The sequence below is a fragment of the Elephas maximus genome, chromosome 18 (genome assembly GCF_024166365.1).
Source record: "Elephas maximus indicus isolate mEleMax1 chromosome 18, mEleMax1 primary haplotype, whole genome shotgun sequence".
In the NCBI taxonomy this organism is placed as follows: domain Eukaryota; kingdom Metazoa; phylum Chordata; class Mammalia; order Proboscidea; family Elephantidae; genus Elephas; species Elephas maximus.
The window spans coordinates 23,143,282-23,164,477 of NC_064836.1; the positions used below are offsets into that span (position 1 = coordinate 23,143,282).

Below are 21,196 nucleotides of genomic sequence, written 5' to 3' on the forward strand. Positions count from 1 at the left end.
TCCTGATATCAACTCAAATAGGGAAATCACAAAAACAAACAAATTAAGATTAATTAAAAAAAAAATACACATAACAGGGAATCATGGAAGTCAATAGGTAAAAGATCACAATAATCAAAAAGAGGGACTAAATACAGGAGGCATTGAACTGCCATATGGAGAGTGATACAAGGCGATATAGAACAATACAAGTTAGGTTTTTACTTAGAAAAATAGGGGTATATAATGAGGTAACCACAAAAAGGTATAACAACTCTATAACTCAAGACAAAAACCAAGAAAAACGTAACGACTCAACTAACATAAAGTCAAACACTATGAAAGTGAGGATCTCACAATTTACTAAGAAAAACGCCTCAGCACAAAAAAGTATGTGGAAAAATGAAATTGTCAACAACACACATAAAAAGGCATCAAAATGACAGCACTAAAAACTTATTTATCTATAATTACCCTGAATGTAAATGGACTAAATGCACCAATAAAGAGACAGAGAGTCACAGACTGGATAAAGAAACACGATCCATCTATATGCTGCCTACAAGAGACACACCTTAGACTTAGAGACACAAACAAACTAAAACTCAAAGGATGGAAAAAAGTATATCAAGCAAACAATAAGCAAAAAAGAAGAGGAGTAGCAATATTAATTTCTGACAAAATAGACTTTAGACTTAAATCCACCACAAAGGATAAAGAAGGACACTATATAATGATAAAAGGGACAATTGATCAGGAAGACATAACCATATTAAATATTTACGCACCCAATGACAGGGCTGCAAGATATATAAATCAAATTTTAACAGAACTGAAAAGCGAGATAGATACCTCCACAATTATAGTAGGAGACTTCAACACACCCCTTTCGGAGAAGGACAGGACATCCAGTAAGAAGCTCAACAGAGACACGGAAGATCTAATTACAACAATCAACCAACTTGACCTCATTGACTTATACAGAACTCTCCACCCAACTGCTGCAAAATATACTTTTTTTTTCTAGCGCACATGGAACATTCTCTAGAATAGACCACATATTAGGTCATAAAACAAACCTTTGCAGAGTCCAAAACATCGAAATATTACAAAGCATCTTCTCAGACCACAAGGCAATAAAACTAGAGATCAATAACAGAAGAACGAGGGAAAAGAAATCAAATACTTGGAAAATGAACAATACCCTCCTGAAAAAAGACTGGGTTATAGAAGACATCAAGGAGGGAATAAGGAAATTCATAGAAAGCAACGAGAATGAAAATACTTCCTATCAAAACCTCTGGGACACAGCAAAAGCAGTGCTCAGAGGTCAATTTATATCAATAAATGCACACATACAAAAAGAAGAAAGAGCCAAAATCAGAGAACTGTCCCTACAACTTGAACAAATAGAAAGTGAGCAACAAAAGAAACCATCAGGCACCAGAAGAAAACAAATAATAAAAATTAGAGCTGAACTAAATGAATTAGAGAACAGAAAAACAATTGAAAGAATTAACAAAGCCAAAAGCTGGTTCTTTGAAAAAATTAACAAAATTGATAAACCATTGGCTAGACTGACTAAAGAAATACAGGAAAGGAAACAAATAACCCGAATAAGAAATGAGAAGGACCACATCACAACAGAACCAAATGAAATTAAAAGAATCATTTCAGATTATTATGAAAAATTGTACTCTAACAAATTTGAAAACCTAGGAGAAATGGATGAATTCCTTGAAAAACACTACCTACCTAAACTAACACATTCAGAAGCAGAACAACTAAATAGACCCATAACAAAAAAAGAGATTGAAACGGTAATCAAAAAACTCCCAACAAAAAAAAGTCCTGGCCCGGACGGCTTCACTGCAGAGTTCTACCAAATTTTCAGAGAAGAGTTAACACCACTACTACTAAAGGTATTCCAAAGCATAGAAAATGACGGAATACTACCCAACTCATTCTATGAAGCCACCATCTCCCTGATACCAAAACCAGGTAAAGACATTACAAAAAAAGAAAATTATAGACCTATATCCCTCATGAACATTGATGCAAAAATCCTCAACAAAATTCTAGCCAATAGAATCCAACAACACATCAAAAAAATAATTCACCCTGATCAAGTGGGATTTATACCAGGTATGCAAGGCTGGTTTAATATCAGAAAAACCATTAATGTAATCCATCACATAAATAAAACAAAAGACAAAAACCACATGATCTTATCAATTGATGCAGAAAAGGCATTTGACAAAGTCCAACACCCATTTATGATAAAAACTCTTACCAAAATAGGAATTGAAGGAAAATTCCTCAACATAATAAAGGGCATCTATGCAAAGCCAACAGCCAATATCACTCTAAATGGAGAGAACCTGAAAGCATTTCCCTTGAGAACGGGAACCAGACAAGGATGCCCTTTATCACCGCTCTTATTCAACATCGTGTTGGAAGTCTTAGCCAGGGCAATCAGGCTAGACAAAGAAATAAAAGGTATCCGGATTGGCAAGGAAGAAGTAAAGTTATCACTATTTGCAGATGACATGATTATATACACAGAAAACCCTAAGGAATCCTCCAGAAAACTACTGAAACTAATAGAAGAGTTTGGCAGAGTCTCAGGTTATAAAATAAACATACAAAAATCACTTGGATTCCTCTACATCAACAAAAAGAACACCGAAGAGGAAATAACCAAATCAATACCATTCACGGTAGCCCCCAAGAAGATAAGATACTTAGGAATAAATCTTACCAAGGATGTAAAAGACCTATACAAAGAAAACTACAAAGCTCTACTACAAGAAATTCAAAAGGACATACTTAAGTGGAAAAACATACCTTGCTCATGGATAGGAAGACTTAACATAGTAAAAATGTCTATTCTACCAAAAGCCATCTATACATTTAACGCACTTCCGATCCAAATTCCAATGTCATATTTTAAGGGGATAGAGAAACAAATCACCAATTTCATATGGAAGGGAAAGAAGCCCCGGATAAGCAAAGCACTACTGAAAAAGAAGAAGAAAGTGGGAGGCCTCACCTTACCTGACTTCAGAACCTATTATACAGCCACAGTAGTCAAAACAGCCTGGTATTGGTACAACAACAGACACATAGACCAATGGAACAGAATTGAGAACCCAGACATAGATCCATCCACGTATGAGCAGCTGATATTTGACAAAGGACCAGTGTCAATTAACTGGGGAAAAGACAGCCTTTTTAACAAATGGTGCTGGCATAACTGGATATCCATTTGCAAAAAAATGAAACAGGACCCATACCTCACACCATGCACAAAAACTAACTCCAAGTGGATCAAAGACCTAAACATAAAGACTAAAACGATAAAGATCATGGAAGAAAAAATTGGGAGAACCCTAGGAGCCCTAATACAAGGTATAAACAGAATACAAAACATTACCAAAAATGATGAAGAGAAACCCGATAACTGGGAGCTCCTAAAAATCAAACACCTATGCTCATCTAAAGACTTTACCAAAAGAGTAAAAAGACCACCTACAGATTGGGAAAGAATTTTCAGCTATGACATCTCCGACCAGCGCCTGATCTCTAAAATCTACATGATTCTGTCAAAACTCAACCACAAAAAGACAAACAACCCAATCAAGAAGTGGGCAAAGGATATGAACACACATTTCTCTAAAGAAGATATTCAGGCAGCCAACAGATACATGAGAAAATGCTCTCGATCATTAGCCATTAGAGAAATGCAAATTAAAACTACGATGAGATTCCATCTCACACCAGCAAGGCTGGCATTAATCCAAAAAACACAAAATAATAAATGTTGGAGAGGCTGCAGAGAGATTGGAACTCTCATACACTGCTGGTGGGAATGTAAAATGGTACAACCACTTTGGAAATCTATCTGGCGTTATCTTAAACAGTTAGAAATAGAACTACCATACAACCCAGAAATCCCACTCCTCGGAATACACCCTAGAGAAACAAGAGCCTTCACACAAACAGATATATGCACACCCATGTTTATTGCAGCTCTGTTTACAATAGCAAAAAGTTGGAAGCAACCAAGGTGTCCATCAACGGATGAATGGGTAAATAAATTGTGGTATATTCACACAATGGAATACTACGCATCGATAAAGAACAGTGACGAATCTCTGAAACATTTCATAACATGGAGGAACCTGGAAGGCATTATGCTGAGCGAAATGAGTCAGAGGCAAAAGGACAAATACTGTATAAGACCACTATTATAAGATCTTGAGAAATAGTAAACCTGAGAAGAACACATACTTTTGTGGTTACGAGGGGGGGAGGGAGGGAGGGTGGGAGAGGGTTTTTTTTATTGATTAATCAGTAGATAAGAACTGCTTTAGGTGAAGGGAAAGACAACACTCAATACATGGAAGGTCAGCTCAATTGGACTGGACCAAAAGCAAAGAAGTTTCCGGGATAAAATGAATGCTTCAAAGCTCAGCGGAGCAAGCGCGGGGGTCTGGGGAACATGGTTTGCGGGGACTTCTAAGTCAATTGGCAAAATAATTCTATTATGAAATCATTCTGCATCCCACTTTGAAATGTGGCGTCTGGGGTCTTAAATGCTAACAAGCAGCCATCTAAGATGCAGCAATTGGTCTCAACCCACCTGGAGCAAAGGAAAATGAAGAACACCAAGCCCACATGACAACTAAGAGCCCAAGAGACAGAAAGGGCCACATGAGCCAGAGACCTACATCATCCTGAGACCAGAAGAACTAGTTGGTGCCCGGCCACAATCGATGACTGCCCTGACAGGGAGCTCAGCAGAGGACCCCTGAGGGAGCAGGAGAGCAGTGGGATGCAGACCCCAAATTCTCATAAGAAGACCAAACTTAATGGTCTGACTGAGACTAGAGGAATCCCGGCGGTCATGCTCTCCAGACCTTCTGTTGACACAGGACAGGAACCATCCCTGAAGACAACTCATCAGACATGAAAGGGACTGGTCAGCGGGTGGGAGAGAGACGCTGATGAAGAGTGAGCTAATTATATCAGGTGTACACTTGAGATTGTGTTGGCAACTCTTGTCTGGAGGGGGGATGGGAGGATAGAGAGAGAGGGAAGCCGGCAAAATTGTCAAGAAAGGAGAGACTGAAAGGGCTGACTCAAGACGGGGAGAGTAAGTGGGAGTAGGGAGTGAGATGTATGTAAACTTATATGTGACAGACTGATTGGATTTGTAAATGTTCACTTGAAGCTTAATAAAAGTTATTATAAAAAAAAAAAAAAAAAAAAAGAATAAGTTCAGACTACTCAGCAGAAACCATGCAATCGAGAAGGCAATGGGATGCCTTATATAGAGCACTGAAGGAGAAAAACTGCCAGCCAAGGATCATATATCCAGTAAAACTCTCCCTCAAATATGACGGTGAAATTAAAACATTTACAGATAAACACAAGCTTAGAGAATTTGCAAAAACCAAACCAAAGCTAAAAGAATTACTAAAGGAAATTGGTCAGAAAATCAATAATATCGGATACCAACACAAGGTCACAGAACAGAACATCCTGATATCAACTCAAATAGGGAAATCACAAAAACAAATTAAGATTAATTTTAAAAAGAAAAAAATGTTCAAAACTGGGAATCATTGAAGTCATTATGTAAAAGATCACAATAATCAAAAAGAGGGACTAAATACAGGAGGCACAGATCTTCCATATGGAGAGGAAAACAAGGCGATATAGGACAATACAAGTTAGGTTTTTACTTAGAAAAATAGGGGTAAATATTAAGGTAACTGCAAAGAGGTATAACAATTCCATAACTCAAAATAAAAACCAAGAAAAACATAACAACTCACAAAACATAAATTCAACTACTATGAAAACGAGGAACACACAATTTACAAAGAAAAACGTCTCAGCACAAAAAAGTAAGTGGAAAAATGAAATTGTCAACGACACACACAAAAAGGCATCAAAATGACAGTACTAAACTCATACTTATCTATAATTACACTGAATGTAAATGAACTAAATGCACCAATAAAGAGACAGAAAGTCTCAGACTGGATAAAGAAACACGGTCTGTCTATATGCTGCCTACAAGAGACACACCTTAGAGACATGAACAAACTAAAACTCAAAGGATGGAAAAAAATATGTCAAGCGAACAATAAGCAAAAAAGAGCAGGAGTAGCAATATTAATTTCTGACATAATAGACTTTAAAGTTAAATCCACCACAAAGGATAAAGAAGGACACTACATAATGATTAAAGGGACAATTGTCCAGGAAGATATAACCATATTAAATATTTATGCACCCAATGACAGGGCTGCAAGATACATAAAACAAACTTTAACAGAACTGAAAAGTGAGATAGACACCTCCAAAATTATAGTAGGAGACTTCAACACACCACTTTCGGAGAAGGATAGGACTTCCAGTAAGAAGTTCAATAGAGACATGGAAGACCTAATTGCTACAATCAACGAACTTGACCTCATAGACTTATACAGAACACTCCACCCAACAGCTGCAAAGTATGCTTTTTTTTCTAGCGCACATGGAACATTCTCTAGAATAAAACACCCAGAATAGATCACATATTAAGTCATAAAACAAACCTTTACAGAATCCAAAACATCAAAATATTACAAAGCATCTTCTCAGACCACAAGGCCATAAAAGTGGAAATCAATAACAGAAAAATCAGGGAAAAGAATGAAATACTTGGAAACTGAACAATACCCTGCTCAAAAAAGACTGGGTTATAGAAGACATTAAGGAGGGAATAAAGAAATTCATAGAATGCGACGAGAATGAAAACACTTCCTATCAAAACCTCTGGTACACACCAAAAGCAGTGCTCAGAGGTCAATTTATATCGATAAATACACACATACATAAAGCAGAAACAGCCAAAATCAGAGAACTGTCCCTACAACTTGAACAAATAGAAAGAGACCAACAAAAGAATACAGCAGGCACTAGAAGAAAACAAATAATAAAAATTAGAGCTGAACTAAATGAATTAGAGAACAGAAAAACAATTGAAAGAATTAACAAAGCCAAAAGCTGGTTCTTTGAAAAAATTAACAAAATTGATAAACTATTGGCCAGACTGACTAAAGAAATACAGGAAAGGAAACAAATAACCCAAATAAGAAACGAGATGGGCCATATCACAACAGAGCCAACTGATATTAAAAGAATCATATCAGATTATTACGAAAAATTATACTCTAACAAATTTGCAAACCTAGAAGAAATGCATGAATTCCTAGAAAAAAACTACCTACCTAAACTAACACAATCAGAAGTAGAACAATTAATAGACCCATAACAAAAAAAGAGATTGAAAAGGTAATCAAAAAACTCCCAACAAAAAAAAAGCCCTGGCCCGGATGGCTTCACTGTAGAGTTCTACCAAACTTTCAGAGAAGAGTTAACACCACCACTACTAAAGGTATTTCAAAGCATAGAAAAGGATGGAATACTCCCTAACTAATTCTATGAAGCCACCATACCCCTGATACCAAAACCAGATAAAGACACCACAAAAAAAGAAAATCACAGACCTATATCCCTCATGAACATAGATGCAAAAATCCTCAACAAAATTCCAGCCAATAGAATTCAACAACATATCAAAAAAAAAATAATCCACCACGACCAAGTGAGATTTATACCAGGTATGCAAAGTTGGTTCAATATGACAAAAACCATTAACATACTCCACCATATAAATAAAACAAAAGACAAAAACCACGAGATCTTATCAACTGATGCAGAAAAGGCATTTGACAAAGTCCAACACCCATTCATGATAAAAACTCCCAGCAAAATAGGAATTGAAGGAAAATTCCTCAACATAATCAAGGGCATCTACACAAAGCCAACAGCCAACATCATTCTAAATGGAGAGAGCCTGAAAGCATTTCCATTCAGATCAGGAACCAGACAAGGATGCCCTTTATCACCGCTCTTATTCAACATTGTGCTAGAGGTCCTAGCCAGAGCAATTAGGCTAAACAAAGAAAGAAAGGGCATCCGGATTGGCAAGGAAGAAGTAAAAGTTATCTCTATTTGCAGATGACATGGTCTTATACACAGAAAAACCTAAGGAATCCTCCAGAAAAATACTGAAACTAATAGTTCGGCAGAGTATCAGGTTACAAGATAAACATACAAAAATCAGTTGGATTCCTCTGCATCAACAAAAAGAACATCGAAGAGGAAATCACCAAATCAATACCATTCACAGTAGCCCCCAAGAAGATAAAATACTTAAGAATAAATCTTACCAAAGATGTAAAAGACCTATACAAAGAAAACTACAAAGTACTGTGCAAGAAACTAAAAGGGACCTACATAAGTGGAAAAACATACCTTGCTCATGGATAGGAAGACTTAACATTGTAAAAATGTTTATTCTACCAAAAGCCATCTATATATACAGTGCACTTCCGATCCAAATTCCAGCGACATTTTTTAATGTGATGGAGAAACAAATCACCAACTTCATATGGAAGGGAAAGAAGCCCCGGATAAGTAAAGCATTACTGAAAAAGAAGAAGAAAGTGGGAGGCCTCGCTCTACCTGATTTTAGAACATATTATATAGCCACAGTAGTCAAAACAGCCTGGTACTGGTACAACAACAGGCACATAGACCAATGGAACAGAACTGAGAACCCAGATATAAATCCATCCACAAATGAGCAGCTGATATTTGACAAAGGACCAGTGTCAGTTAATTGGGGAAAAGACAGTCTTTTTAACAAATGGTGCTGGCATAACTGGATATCTATTTGCAAAAAAATGAAACAGGACCCATACCTCACACCATGCACAAAAACTGACTCCAAGTGGATCAAAGGCCTAAACATAAAGACTAAAATGATAAAGATCATGGAAGAAAAAATAGGGACAGCATTAGGAGCCCTAATACAAGGCATAAACAATACAAAATATTACCAAAAATGATGAAGAGAAACCAGATAACTGGGAGCTCCTAAAACTCAAACACCTATGCTCATCTAAAGACTTCACCAAAAGAGTAAAAAGACCACCTACAGATTGGAAAAAAAATTTCAACTATGACAACTCCAACCAGCGCCTGATCTCTAAAATCTATATGATTCTGTTAAAACTCAACCACAAAAAGACAAACAACCCAAGTAAAAATTGGGCAAAGGATATGAACACGCATTTCACTAAAGAAGGTATTCAGGCGGCTGACAGATAAATGAGAAAATGCTCTCGATCATTAGCCATTAGAGAAATGCAAATTAAAACTACGATGAGATTCCATCTCACACCAACAAGGCTGGCATTAATCCAAAAAACACAAAATAATAAATGTTGGAGAGGCTGCGGAGAGATTGGAACTCTTATACACTGCTGGTGGCAATGTAAAATGGTACAACCACTTTGGAAATCTATCTGGTATTTCCTTAAAAAGTTAGAGATAGAACTACTATAAAACCCAGAAATCCTACTCCTCCGAACATATCCTAGAGAAATAAGAGCCTTTACCCAAACAGATACATGCACACCCATGTTTATTGCAGCACTGTTTACAATAGCAAAAAGCTGGAAGCAACCAAGGTGCCCATCAATAGATTAATGGATAAATAAATTATGGTATATTCACACAATGGAATACTATGAATCAGTAAAGAACAGTGAGGAATCTGTGAAACATTTCATAACATGGAGGAACCTGGAAGGCATTATGCTGAGTGAAATTAGATGCAAAAGGATAAATACTATATAAGACCACTATTATAAAATCTTGAGAAATGGTACAAACTGAGAAGAGCACATTCTTTTGTGGTTACAAGAGGGGGGAGGGAGGGAGGGTGGGAGAGAATTATTTACTGATTAGACAGTAGATAAGAACTACTTTAGGTGAAGGGAAGGACAATACTCAATATAGGGAAGGTCAGCTCAACTGGACTGGACCAAAAGCAAAGAAGTTTCCTAGACAAACTGAATGCTTCGAAGGTCAGCAGAGCAAGGGCGGGGGTTTGGGGACTATGGCTTCAGGGGACATCTAAGTCAATTGGCAAAATAAATTCTATTAAGAAAACATTCTGCATCCCACTTTGAAGTGTGGCGTCTGGGGTCTTAAATGCTAACAAGCAGCCATCTAAGATGCATCAATTGGTCTCAACCCACCTGGATCAAAGGAGCATGAAGAACACCTAGGTCACAAGATAATTATGAGCCCAAGAGACAGAAAGGGCCAGATGAACTAAAGACTTACATCATGCTGAGACCAGAAGAACTAGATGGTGCCCGGCCACAACCAATTACTGTCCTGACAGGGAGCACAACAGAGAACCCCTGAGGGAGCAGGAGAACAGTGGGATGCAGACCCCAAATTCTCATAAACAGACCAGACTTAATGGTCTGACTGAGACTAGAAGAATCCCGGCGCTCTTGGTCCCCAAACCTTCTGTTGGCCCAGGATAGGAACCATTCCCGAAGACAACTCATCAGACATGGAATGGACTGGACAATGGGTTGGAGAGAGATGCCGATGAGGAGTGAGCTACTTGTATCAAGTGGACACTTGAGACTGTGTTGGCATCTCCTGTCTGGAGGGGAGATGGGAGGGTAGAAACCCTAGTGGCATAGTGGTTAGTAGAGAGGGTTAGAAACTGGCAAAACAGTCATGAAAGGAGAGACTGGAAGGAGGGAGCAGGCTGACTCATTAGGGGGAGAGTAAATGGGAGTATGTAGTAAGGTATATATAAGTTTATATGTGAGAGACTGACTTGATTTGTAAACTTTCGCTTAAAAAAAAAAGTAAAGCATAATAAAAATTATTAAAAAAAAAATAGAAACCAAAGTTAGGCAGGAGATAAATATTGGTAAAATTTGCCAATATAGTATAAATTTTCAAACGCTGAGTCTGGCGAGAATGCCAGTGGAGGATGTCTACTCCATTGCTTTAAGGGAAGAAGGAGGTAATGAGAGACTGTAGTATTATGAAGTACTTAATATGGCTCTTCTAGCCATGGTCTTTGTGACTTACACACAATGACTGAGTGGGACTATGCAAATAAGGTATATGGAAGCTTTCATCATTGGGGTTATGTGTCAACTTGGCTAGGCCATGATTCTCAATATTGTATGGTTGTCCTCCATTTTATGTGTTGTGGTTCCTGACCTATACATGCTGATGAGGCAGGATTGGTGTAGGGTATGTCTTGGGTTGAAGCCTTGCAGGAGGGTGTGACTCAAGCCCCATCCTTACTCAAGTTATGCCCTTCCCTGAGGTGTGGCCTGCATCTAAGGTATCTGTGTGTGTCCTAGTGCGGCTCTCTTTCTGCATCTGGATCATGTGTCTGGTTCATGATCAACTGACCTCTGGTTCTTGGGACTCAAGCCAGAGGCTTGCTGTCTGACCTGCCGATTCTGGGATTCGCTGGCCTCCACAGCCCCTTGGGCCAGCGGCCTATTGTATGACCTGATTCACCAGCCTACAAAGCCTTGTGAGCCAGCAACCTGGGGTCTGAATTGCAGGTTTGGGTTCATCAGCCCCTGCAGCCACGTGGGTCAGAAGAAGCCTACTCTTGACCCACGAATTTGGGACTTGCCAGCCTCCACAACTGCGTGACCCACTTCCTTTATAAGATTCATGAGTTCTGTGAAACTTTACAGTGAATTAGGGAACCCAAAGACAGGGAGGGTTTTCAGGGAAGAGAGAGTAGTTGACATTAGAGATAATGGAGTGGCATGGCAGCTTGGAAAAGTTGGACATTTGGGACATCTTTAATCTCCACCTCAGGCACTAGCTTTGTGCTGATTCTGTTAAAAGAAATTATTCATTTAGAGGCCATTTTTTCTTCTTTACAGAAGCACCTGATGTCATCGAAGTACCTTTAAAAAACTATGAGAAATGATAATTTAGAGGCACTCTTGATTGGATAATTACATTAACAGGATTGACCTAGCTAATCACAGAAGTTTTAAGTAACATCCGACTAATCAAAAAAGTTGTAATTTTAATTTACATAATGAATAATCTTGGTATGAGTAAGCAAACTGATCATTGCTTACAATATCCAATCAGAAGAGTTCTAAGGCATTTTGTCATTTACAAGAGTTGATGAATGGTTGGGCAGAGACCATGGGAACGAAGAGAGTTGCTGGAGCTAGCCAGACTGATATCTGTTCAGCAAGACTGCACATGCATAGAGAACAGCCAGAGCACATAACAAATGTCAGCACCCAGGAGATGTTGACAACACAACAGTGGGTGAGAGCAACCTAAGATGGCGTGCCAAAGAGGACAGATGCTAGGAGAGCCCAGAAGAATGAGGTTTCTCTAAGAAAACTTCAACCACATTAAAACAAAGCTTTCACATATCCTGAAAGCTTCTCCTTTAAATTGACTTAGGGGATTTGATCATCTCCCAACCAACCTCACAAAAAAAGAAACAGCTAAAAAGCTAAGAATAATTTGATGCAAGGTGTTCAAAAGGAGAAAAAAAATGTGATAAGCGTTGAATCAGGATAACATCTCTTGAATCTTTAAAGAGGCTTACAATGCACGTTGATCTTCATCATGGATTCCTCAATGAGACACATCACGAAAGTCTTATTCATTTTGGTATTCCTAGCCTTTAGTACAGTATCAGAATCCCTGGGTGGCATAAATGGTAAAGTGCTTAGCTATTAACTGAAAGGTTGGTAGTTTGAACCTACTCAGAGGTGCCTTGAAAGAAAGGCCTGGCAATCTACTTCCAAAAGGTCACAGCCATTGAAAAGCCTACAGAGAAGTTCTACTCTGGAATACATGGGGTTGCCATGAGTCAGAATCAACTTGATGGCATTGTTTTGGTTTAGTACAGTATCTGGCACATAGTAAGGACCCCCATATTTATAAAATGGAAGCATAAGTTACCCTTTGCTTTTCGTTTTAATTTCTTTGATTTCAATTCCTCCACTAAACTTGTGCACTTTTTCCAGTTACTTGGTTTTATCTCTTTCACTGAAACAAACAAATCATTCAGTTCCTAGTTCCTTCTCACTTCCAGCTCTATTTCTAATATAATCTCTGTCCCTGGGTTTATCACATTCCAATTTCAGAAAACGTATCTCCTTAAAAAAAAAAAACCTTGCACGTGCCCTTTTCACATAATCCTAACTGTGCAAGTCATTTACCATCAGGTGTGAGGAAGCTCGCGCTGTGAGGACCTTTAAACACACAGTAAGTACTGACACCTCCCAAAGGACTAGAAACCAAAAAAATACCAAACCTGTTGCCTTCGATTCTGACTCATAGCGACCCTATAAGACAGAGTAGAACTGCCCCCATAGGGTTCCCAAAGCTATAATCTTTATGGAAGCAGGCTGTCACATCTTTCTCTTGCAGAGCAGCTGGTAGGTTTGAACCACCAACCTTTTGGTTAGTGCTTAACCACTGGGCAACCAGGTCCAAAAGATAAGCAGCAACTTTTATTTTCATTTTATTTTGATCATGTACTCACTACTAATATAACCCTAAATGACCTTGTCTTATTAGTTATTAGATTGTTTGGGTAATGTTACTATTAAAGTGAAAAGGAGGAAATATCAAATGTTTGCAAGAATGTGGAGTGATAGAAACTTTCATACATTCCTGGTGGGGAATGAAAATTGATAAAAACCCTTCAGAAAACTGTTTGGCAGCATCCACCAAAGCTAAATATATGCATCCTAGGTGTATTTCCACCATCAGTCTGTCATATTGTAGTGGCTTGCATGTTGCTGTGATGTTGGAAGCTATGCCAACAATATTTCAAATACCAGCAGGATCACCCATGGTGGACAGTTTTCGGCAGAGCTTCCAGACTCAGACTAGGAAGAAAGACCAGGTGATCTACTTCCAAAAATTAGCCAATGAAAACCTTATGGATCACAACAGAATATTGTTTGATATATGCTGGAAGGTAAGTCCTCAGGTTGGGAGACACTCGAAATACAAAGTGCGTTGCCACAATGGACTCAAGCATACTGGTGATCCTGAAGATGACACAGGGCTGGGCAACATTTTGTTCTGTTGTACATGGAGTCCGCATGAGTTGGAGCCAACTCTATGACAACTAGCAACAACAAAGGGTATATACCAAGAGAAATGTGTGCTCACATGCTCCAAAAGGCTTACAAAAGAATGCTTGTAGTAACATTGCTAATAGCATAAAACTGGAAACAACTCACATGTCCATTAACAACAGAATGGGTACATAAAATGCATGGTATGGGCATACCATAAAGTATTATACAGCAGTGAAAATGAAACAATAGTACATGGAACAACATGGATGAATCTCCAACTGACAAAAGAATACATGTTGTGTGAGCCCATGCAGGTAAAGCTCAAAAACAGACAAAATAAACTATTTTTCAGATGTGCAAACCAAGACGGTAAAATTGTGAGGAAAGCAAGAGCGTTATCACCATAAAACCAGGAGATAGATCCCTTTGGGAGGAGAGTAGGGGAGTTGGAACCAGAAAGGGGTCAGAGGCCTTCTGGAGTACTGGTAAGGTTCTCTTTTTTGACACAGGAGGCAATTACATGGTACTAGCTTTATAAAAATGTATTAAGCTGTACAAAATTGTTTTATATACTTTTGTATTTTGTGGTATTAAATAACAAAAATGTTTAAATAAAAACAAGGGAAAAGACTCAATACAAGATAAAACCCACACCCACTGCAGTTGAGTCGATTCTGACTCATAGCGACCCTAGACAAGACAGCAGCTATCAATTTTTTTTTTTAATGTTGTCACATGGAAAAAGGAGTGGGCTAGGTCAGTTTTGTTCCACAGGGCAGACCTGGAATGCATAATAGCTATGTGGGGACAGATTTTGATGAACCAAAGAAGGGAAGAAAAAAAAAAGGAGAAGGAGGAAGAGGAAGAGGGTAAGAGGAAGAAGAAGGAGGAGGAGGAGAAGAAGGAGGAAGAGAGAGAAAGGAGGAAAGGAAGGAAGGTGGAGAAAGGAAGAGAAAAGATAAGAAAGTAAAAGAAAAGAAAACAAAATAAAAACAAATTCATTGTAAGAAAGTGGGTGTCCCAGCACTGAAGCTATTCAAGCGTGGGCTGGGTAATCACAGAGAGGGATGTTATGGACAGCATTGAAACACTGGAAAAGGAGCGTATGGAATGTCCTCCCAAACCTTAAGATTCTGTGGTTCTATTTCTCTTTCTCATCAGTTAAGTGTGGCTACTTGGAGAAGCAAACAGAAACAATCCATGGCACAACTGTCCTAAATGTACAAAGGAGAGACTCATTTTACAAAAATGGTTCCTTTAAATAACTGAAGGATATTGTAAATAAACATTGGTTTATAGGCCATTAACTAACCAAAGCCAAAGGGTGCAGAAGAACTGAGGAACTTCATTGTACTGCTCAAGGAACCACCTCCAAATGAAACCCAATCATAAATGAAGAGCTGGTGTCGGAAAGAACGAAGCCACGGATTCAGTTTACCCAGTGTTCCTCAAATGCATCTATTCTTTTAAGATAGATTATTAAAACAGAAGGATTTCATAGAAATCATGGTGTTGAGAAGTTTTGTTGCCTTACATTAAATCACAACACTTCCTCCTCTCATTCCCCCAGCTACTATCAGTCAGTAAATTTAACTTTTTTACGCTTTCAGTGGGCCTTGGCTGGGCCTTGGCTGAAGATTATCTTAGAGTATATTACAAGAAAAAACAAACTCTAGTGAACTGGTAATAATCTAGATTATCAACCAGTCCCCTTTCAGAGCAACAGTGAACTTGAACAAGCCTTTTGTTTTATAAATATTACCATGGCTCAACATATCTATGAGGAGATACAACATTACCCACGACTCTCATCCTGTTTGCTAACTAATTATATCAACAACCTGAACCAACTTAACACTATACAAAAACACAGCTGATTTAGCAATCTGTAAATTATACATGTACATAAATCTATACCAAAATGTGCTATGTTTCACTCCTGCTAATGTGCATGGATTCTTACTGGCAGGTACAATTGTTTGATATACGTTCCTGAGCACTAAAACATATGTTCTTCCTAGAATGGGACCATTTACAATAATTTTTTTTGTAGTTTCCTGGCACCAATTTTTCAGCTAGCATTTTAACCATGAGTGCCTATGAGTGCCTTTGGATTAAGCAACTAATATTCTGGAACAACTTTCCCACCAGAGGCTTTGCCTATGTAGCAATTAAGTCAGTAGAAAGATATAAGATGATCTGAACGGGCAGTGTCATGTCCATAAGCAAAATCAAACAAAAACTGAGTATTAATTATTCCTGCTGATTTATTACAGCAATCCAACAGAAGCAGATAAATTATCAAATCTCTCTTTCAAATGGTATTCAGAAGGTATCAAATAAAGTTATACTGAGTTTCAGTGCCATCAAGATCAGTAAAGACATCAAAAATGTTTTTCAAATACAATAGACCTAAATAAAAGTTGCAGCCAAGAAACATTGTGAAATAAGTGTAAGAATCTTCGACAAAGATTCATTAGAATATAACCTATAGGTCACCATGGATCAGAGTCGGCTCAATGGCAACTGGTTTTTTAAGGGCAAGAGATTTGCTTGTTTTCCACTATACCCAAAAAACTATACCCACTGCCGTTGAGTCGATTCCGACTCATAGCAACCCTATAGGACAGAGTAGAACTGCCCCGTAGAGGTTCGGAGGAGTGCCTGGTGGATTTGAACTGCCTACCTCTTGGTTAGCAGCTGTAGTACTTAACCACTATGCCACCGGGGTTTCCTTTTCCACTATATCCCCCCAAAAAACAAAAACCAAACCCATTGTTGTTGAGTGAATTCCAACTCACAGTGACCTGACAGGACAGAGTAGAACTGCCGCATAGGGTTTCCAAGGAGAGGCTGATGGATTCAAGCTGCAGACCTTTCGGTTAGCAGCCAAGCTCTTAACCACTGTGCCACCAGGGCTTCACTATATCCAGTGTCCAATAAAAATGCTCAAAAAATGTTTGTTGAATGAATAAACCAATGACAACTGCTGAGTAGTCCCTGATCTACCTCTAACTGCCTTTTTCCAACTGCCTCCTGACTAACTGTAGGTAAATCAATTAACCTGAGGAATCTCAGTTTCTTAAATTTTAAAATGGAGACATTGTACCTTCTTTGCTGGCTTATGAGACCAAAGGTGATATTCTATGAAAAGTAACTTGGTACTTTATAATGGGCCACACAAATATAAGTGCCCATTATCCTGTCTATGTTTTTGACTAAACCACTGACTGACAAAGGTAAAAACACTGCCTTCTCCTTTGCCCTGTTAATCTGTTTGGATAGAGTAGCATGGCTGTTAGCCAAAATGGATGTTGTTCTTGTTGTTACTACATTCTATTTAATTTCCACTGGGAAATTATGTTTCTTGAGAGAAAACAATGGTAACACAAGGAAGGTTGTTGCATGGTCTACCATAAAGAGCATGGCACTGGAGTCAAGGATTGGGGCCTCACCAGTTCTGCCCTCAGATATCTGGGGAAAGTTACTTTCTTCAGTGTCTTTATTTATACAATGATGGGGAAGGGTAGGTAAGGAGATAGTAACTAAGGTCACTCTCATCCTATAGTTCTTTGATACTCCAGACACCAGATATACAAATCCCCCAAAAGAAAGCCTTCTATTATCCACTGACATATATTATGGATAGGTTTTTGTTGTTTGTTGGTTTGTTTGCTGGTTTGTTTGTTTTAAAGGTGATAAAAGTAGTTTCAGGGTCTAAGTCATAGGCGTGAAGAAACAATGATGCTACAAGGAAGAACTGTGATATACTACTTTAAGGAGCACCTGCCTCCAGCACTATCTACTCTACCGCTTTGAATAAGTCACTTAATATTCCCAGGACTCAGTTTTCAGATCTGTAACAAAGGAACAGTAACACTGCACAGGACCACTGGGAGAAAATGGTTAATAAATGGTCATGAAGTATTGCTATTTAAAGGTAAAATGCTATTTAGATACTGTAATATTCAAAAAAGACTGATGGATTTTTAGGAAGACACAAACTGATATTTTTAAATAGATTTGTCCCATCACAGTAAAATCAAGTAATACATTGATATTTTTAAGTGTTTACATTTTTTCCATTTGTATTTGGGAAATATTACGAAAGGGACCACTAAAAATGTAAATTCCACATTTCAAGATCAGAAGCTTTTCTTCTGAAATAATAAATAATTTAAAAAGTTTATCCAACTTTCCCAAGACATTTTGTTTTTGTTGTTGATGTTTGGTTGGTTGGTTAAATGAAATCAAGCTATTGGAATTGGTGTTGAAATTAAAATGCTAAAAAAAAAAAAAATGGAAACCCTGGTGGTATAGTGGTTAAGTGCTACAGCTGCTAATCAAAGGGTCGGCAGTTGGAATCCACCAGATGGTCGTTGGAAACCCCATGGGGCAGTTCTACTCTGTCCTATAGGGTCGCTATGAGTCGGAATTGACTCGATAGCAGTGGGTTTATTGCTAAAAATATTCCTGGCTATTTATCCTACTGACATTCTATATATGCTTACAGAGGGGAAGTGGCTGTAAGAAAATCAACTAAATTAGAAGAAATTCTGCCTTCTCTGCTCCGGGATTCTTAAAGTTCTCCTAAAAATCCAAGGAACACTGTGGCTGCAACATGTAAAATTCTCTTACTGCTCTCTCCACTCAAAATTTTGTACAATATACCTATCTAATATAAATATGTACCATATACATTTGAAATGGGGTTTCCCTCCTAAATTAAAGGACATTGCCTTTTCACCCAAAAATGGAATTGTCATTGAAATTTACAAGAAATTTGATACCGCTGGCAATAGAATACCCAAATTTGCAAGACTGTTTCCATACCCCATAACAGGTCAATAATAATATCAATAACACCACAAAAACTCTTAAATAGTGAATTTATTTAAAAACCCATGACCACCTCCAGGTTTTTTATGGCAGATGAGTTCACTGTGGCTGTTCATGCAGTGATTACCATCCCTTCGTACCCCCAGTTAATGACTGCAACCTTGCTCTAAGAGCAGCCTTAGTTGGTCATTTCTTTAGTAAGTATTTAAATAATACATAATGATTTGTTTTCCCATTTAAGTTTACTATCTTAAGATACACTTAAATAGCTCTTTAATTAAAGAGTATTTATTAGTAGCACACGACACTTTTAATGCCCTTTGCCCTGGATCCCTAACTAAATCCAAATGGAAGCTCAGGGTTTTAAACACAAGCTCCTTAAGGGTCTGAAATGGTGATATTTACACACTTTAAAACCCATTTCCTGAGTTAGCTCCTGACGTCCTTCTGAAAGGAAGAATGTTATCTGTCTCTACGTGATGAGAGAGTCCAGGAGCCGACAAAGTGTCTCTCTAGCCTTGGCTCTCTTTCATTTCAGCCCTTTGACGAATAGGTGTGCCTATCCCTTCCAACTGCTGTGGCTCCTATTTGCCCTCCAAGTGCTTTGGCCAGGGTCACTCTGCTGTGGGTCCAAAAGGCGTTTGAAACTGTTTCCTTTCCATCCCAGCTCCTAGGGCTCTGCCTCCCAGCTCTGCGTGCTGCTGTCCATCTTAATGCCATAGGGCACCAGCAGAGCGCTGAGTACCGGCTTATGAGGTAATGGGTAGATATATAAGCTTGGTGAGTTTGGGGATCTATAGGTGAGCGAAGAAATAAGAAGGGAGGAAAGCACTGTTGTGGATTAAGAAGAGCGGAGATAAGGCAGGTTTGTACCTGTGATCACGTAACCATCTCTGCACCTGTGCCCTCCACCGCCCACCTAAATCCAGGAAAACCATCTGCCCTGTGCGGGAGCTTCAACTTCCTGGAACAGAGTGGGGGATGAAGGGAAGGGATCGCAGCCGGCAGCACGTCCCCAAGTATTCCCTGTCCCTAATCTTCAGATTCCTCAGCTGGAGGGACGGAAAGCGGAGGCAGCAGCATCCTCCCATTCCAAGAGGGCCAGAACCCAGAGGTGCCGCTCTCGCCTGCTGGCTCTCCCTGGGGAGAGGCGGCGCCTCAGGGAGCAGCCCGAGAGCCTGGTTGCCTCTGCGGGGAGTGGGCAGTACGGACCAGGAACTCGCTGCTGCTCCTGGCTCCTGCTGCGTTCCGCTTTCCATCACTTTTTCCAGCACTTTGCTCATCAGCTGTCATGTTGTCCAGAGATGAGACCAAGAAGGCGCGCGAAAGGCCCCAAAGAAGAGCTCTCCTCTTGGGATGGGGGCCGTCAGACCGCGCCCGCCCTGCCCACCTTTCCTAGCCCGGTGCTCCAGGAGGCAGCCCGGGCGCCCGAGCGTCGGCTCTTTGAAGAGCCCGGGATTCTGCCGCATCTGCGGGCGCCGAGCGTCGGGAGGCGTCTGCAATAAAGACACGGATAAAAGCCTGGGTAACCGAAATCCGAATGCACCTCTTACCATTGGACCGCCGGACAATATTCTCCAGAAACGTGTTCTGCGGGGCCACCAGTCCCCTCCTGCCCCCGGCCACGGTCATTTTTCCGGCAGTTCGCGGTCCGGGGGGCGTCCCGGCGTAGCTTCTCACCGCAGCAGGAGGCTGCGCGCGAAGTCCGCGCGCGATCCCGGCTCGAGCTGCCCCATGGCCCCGCGGGGATCCGGGCGGGCACGGGCGGCAGCAGCAGCGGCTCCCTCCGGCAGCCACCCCGGCGCCCTCTTCGCGCCTCCTACCTTACTGCCCGCCTCGCAATGCACTCGCGCTGGGCTACGCTCTCTGCAGCCGCCTTCGGGTGGGCGGAGGGAGTAACTTCGCCTTGGCCGGCGGCGCCCCCTACCGGGCGCGTGCTCCTCGCCGACCCGCGGGAGAGGCTTACCAGGGGGCTCCTGCAGCTGCTGTGAAGTTGCGGGCGACCGTGGGCTAAGGCTGGGGTGGCAACGCCATCCTCTGGGCAAAGCCGGGAAATGTATCCAGATTGCGCCCACGTAGGTGGAGAGGAGAATTAGAAGCGTTACAAGCAGCTTGGGTCCGTCTCTGGTGGGAGCGGATTCACCCCCCAACACACACACAAGGTCATCACAGTTCGCGTCTTGGGGACCACGATTATAAAACCCTCTTCTTTGCTTTGTTTCAGGTGGAATTCCTGGGACCTTTGAGGCTCTTGGAACACTTTCCAGCCTTCCCGTCTGTTTTCTCAGCCTGATTCTGAAGCCATCATTTTACCAGTACCTGATAAAGCTGTATTTTAA

The 21,196-nt window shown here is 40.0% G+C and overlaps 1 protein-coding gene across 2 annotated transcripts in view; it reads right to left on the reverse strand.

Annotated features, from left to right (window-relative positions):
- Positions 1-20,679, reverse strand: part of KCNH1 (potassium voltage-gated channel subfamily H member 1) — a 765,170-nt gene extending 744,491 nt beyond the window's left edge. For both annotated transcript variants that reach the window (XM_049858606.1, XM_049858609.1), the window contains exon 1: positions 20,411-20,679. In XM_049858606.1, coding sequence (XP_049714563.1) covers positions 20,411-20,489 — 79 coding nt within the window. In that variant the 5' untranslated portion in view covers positions 20,490-20,679. The remainder of the gene's footprint in view (positions 1-20,410) is intronic.
- Positions 20,680-21,196: the final 517 nt, after the last annotated feature.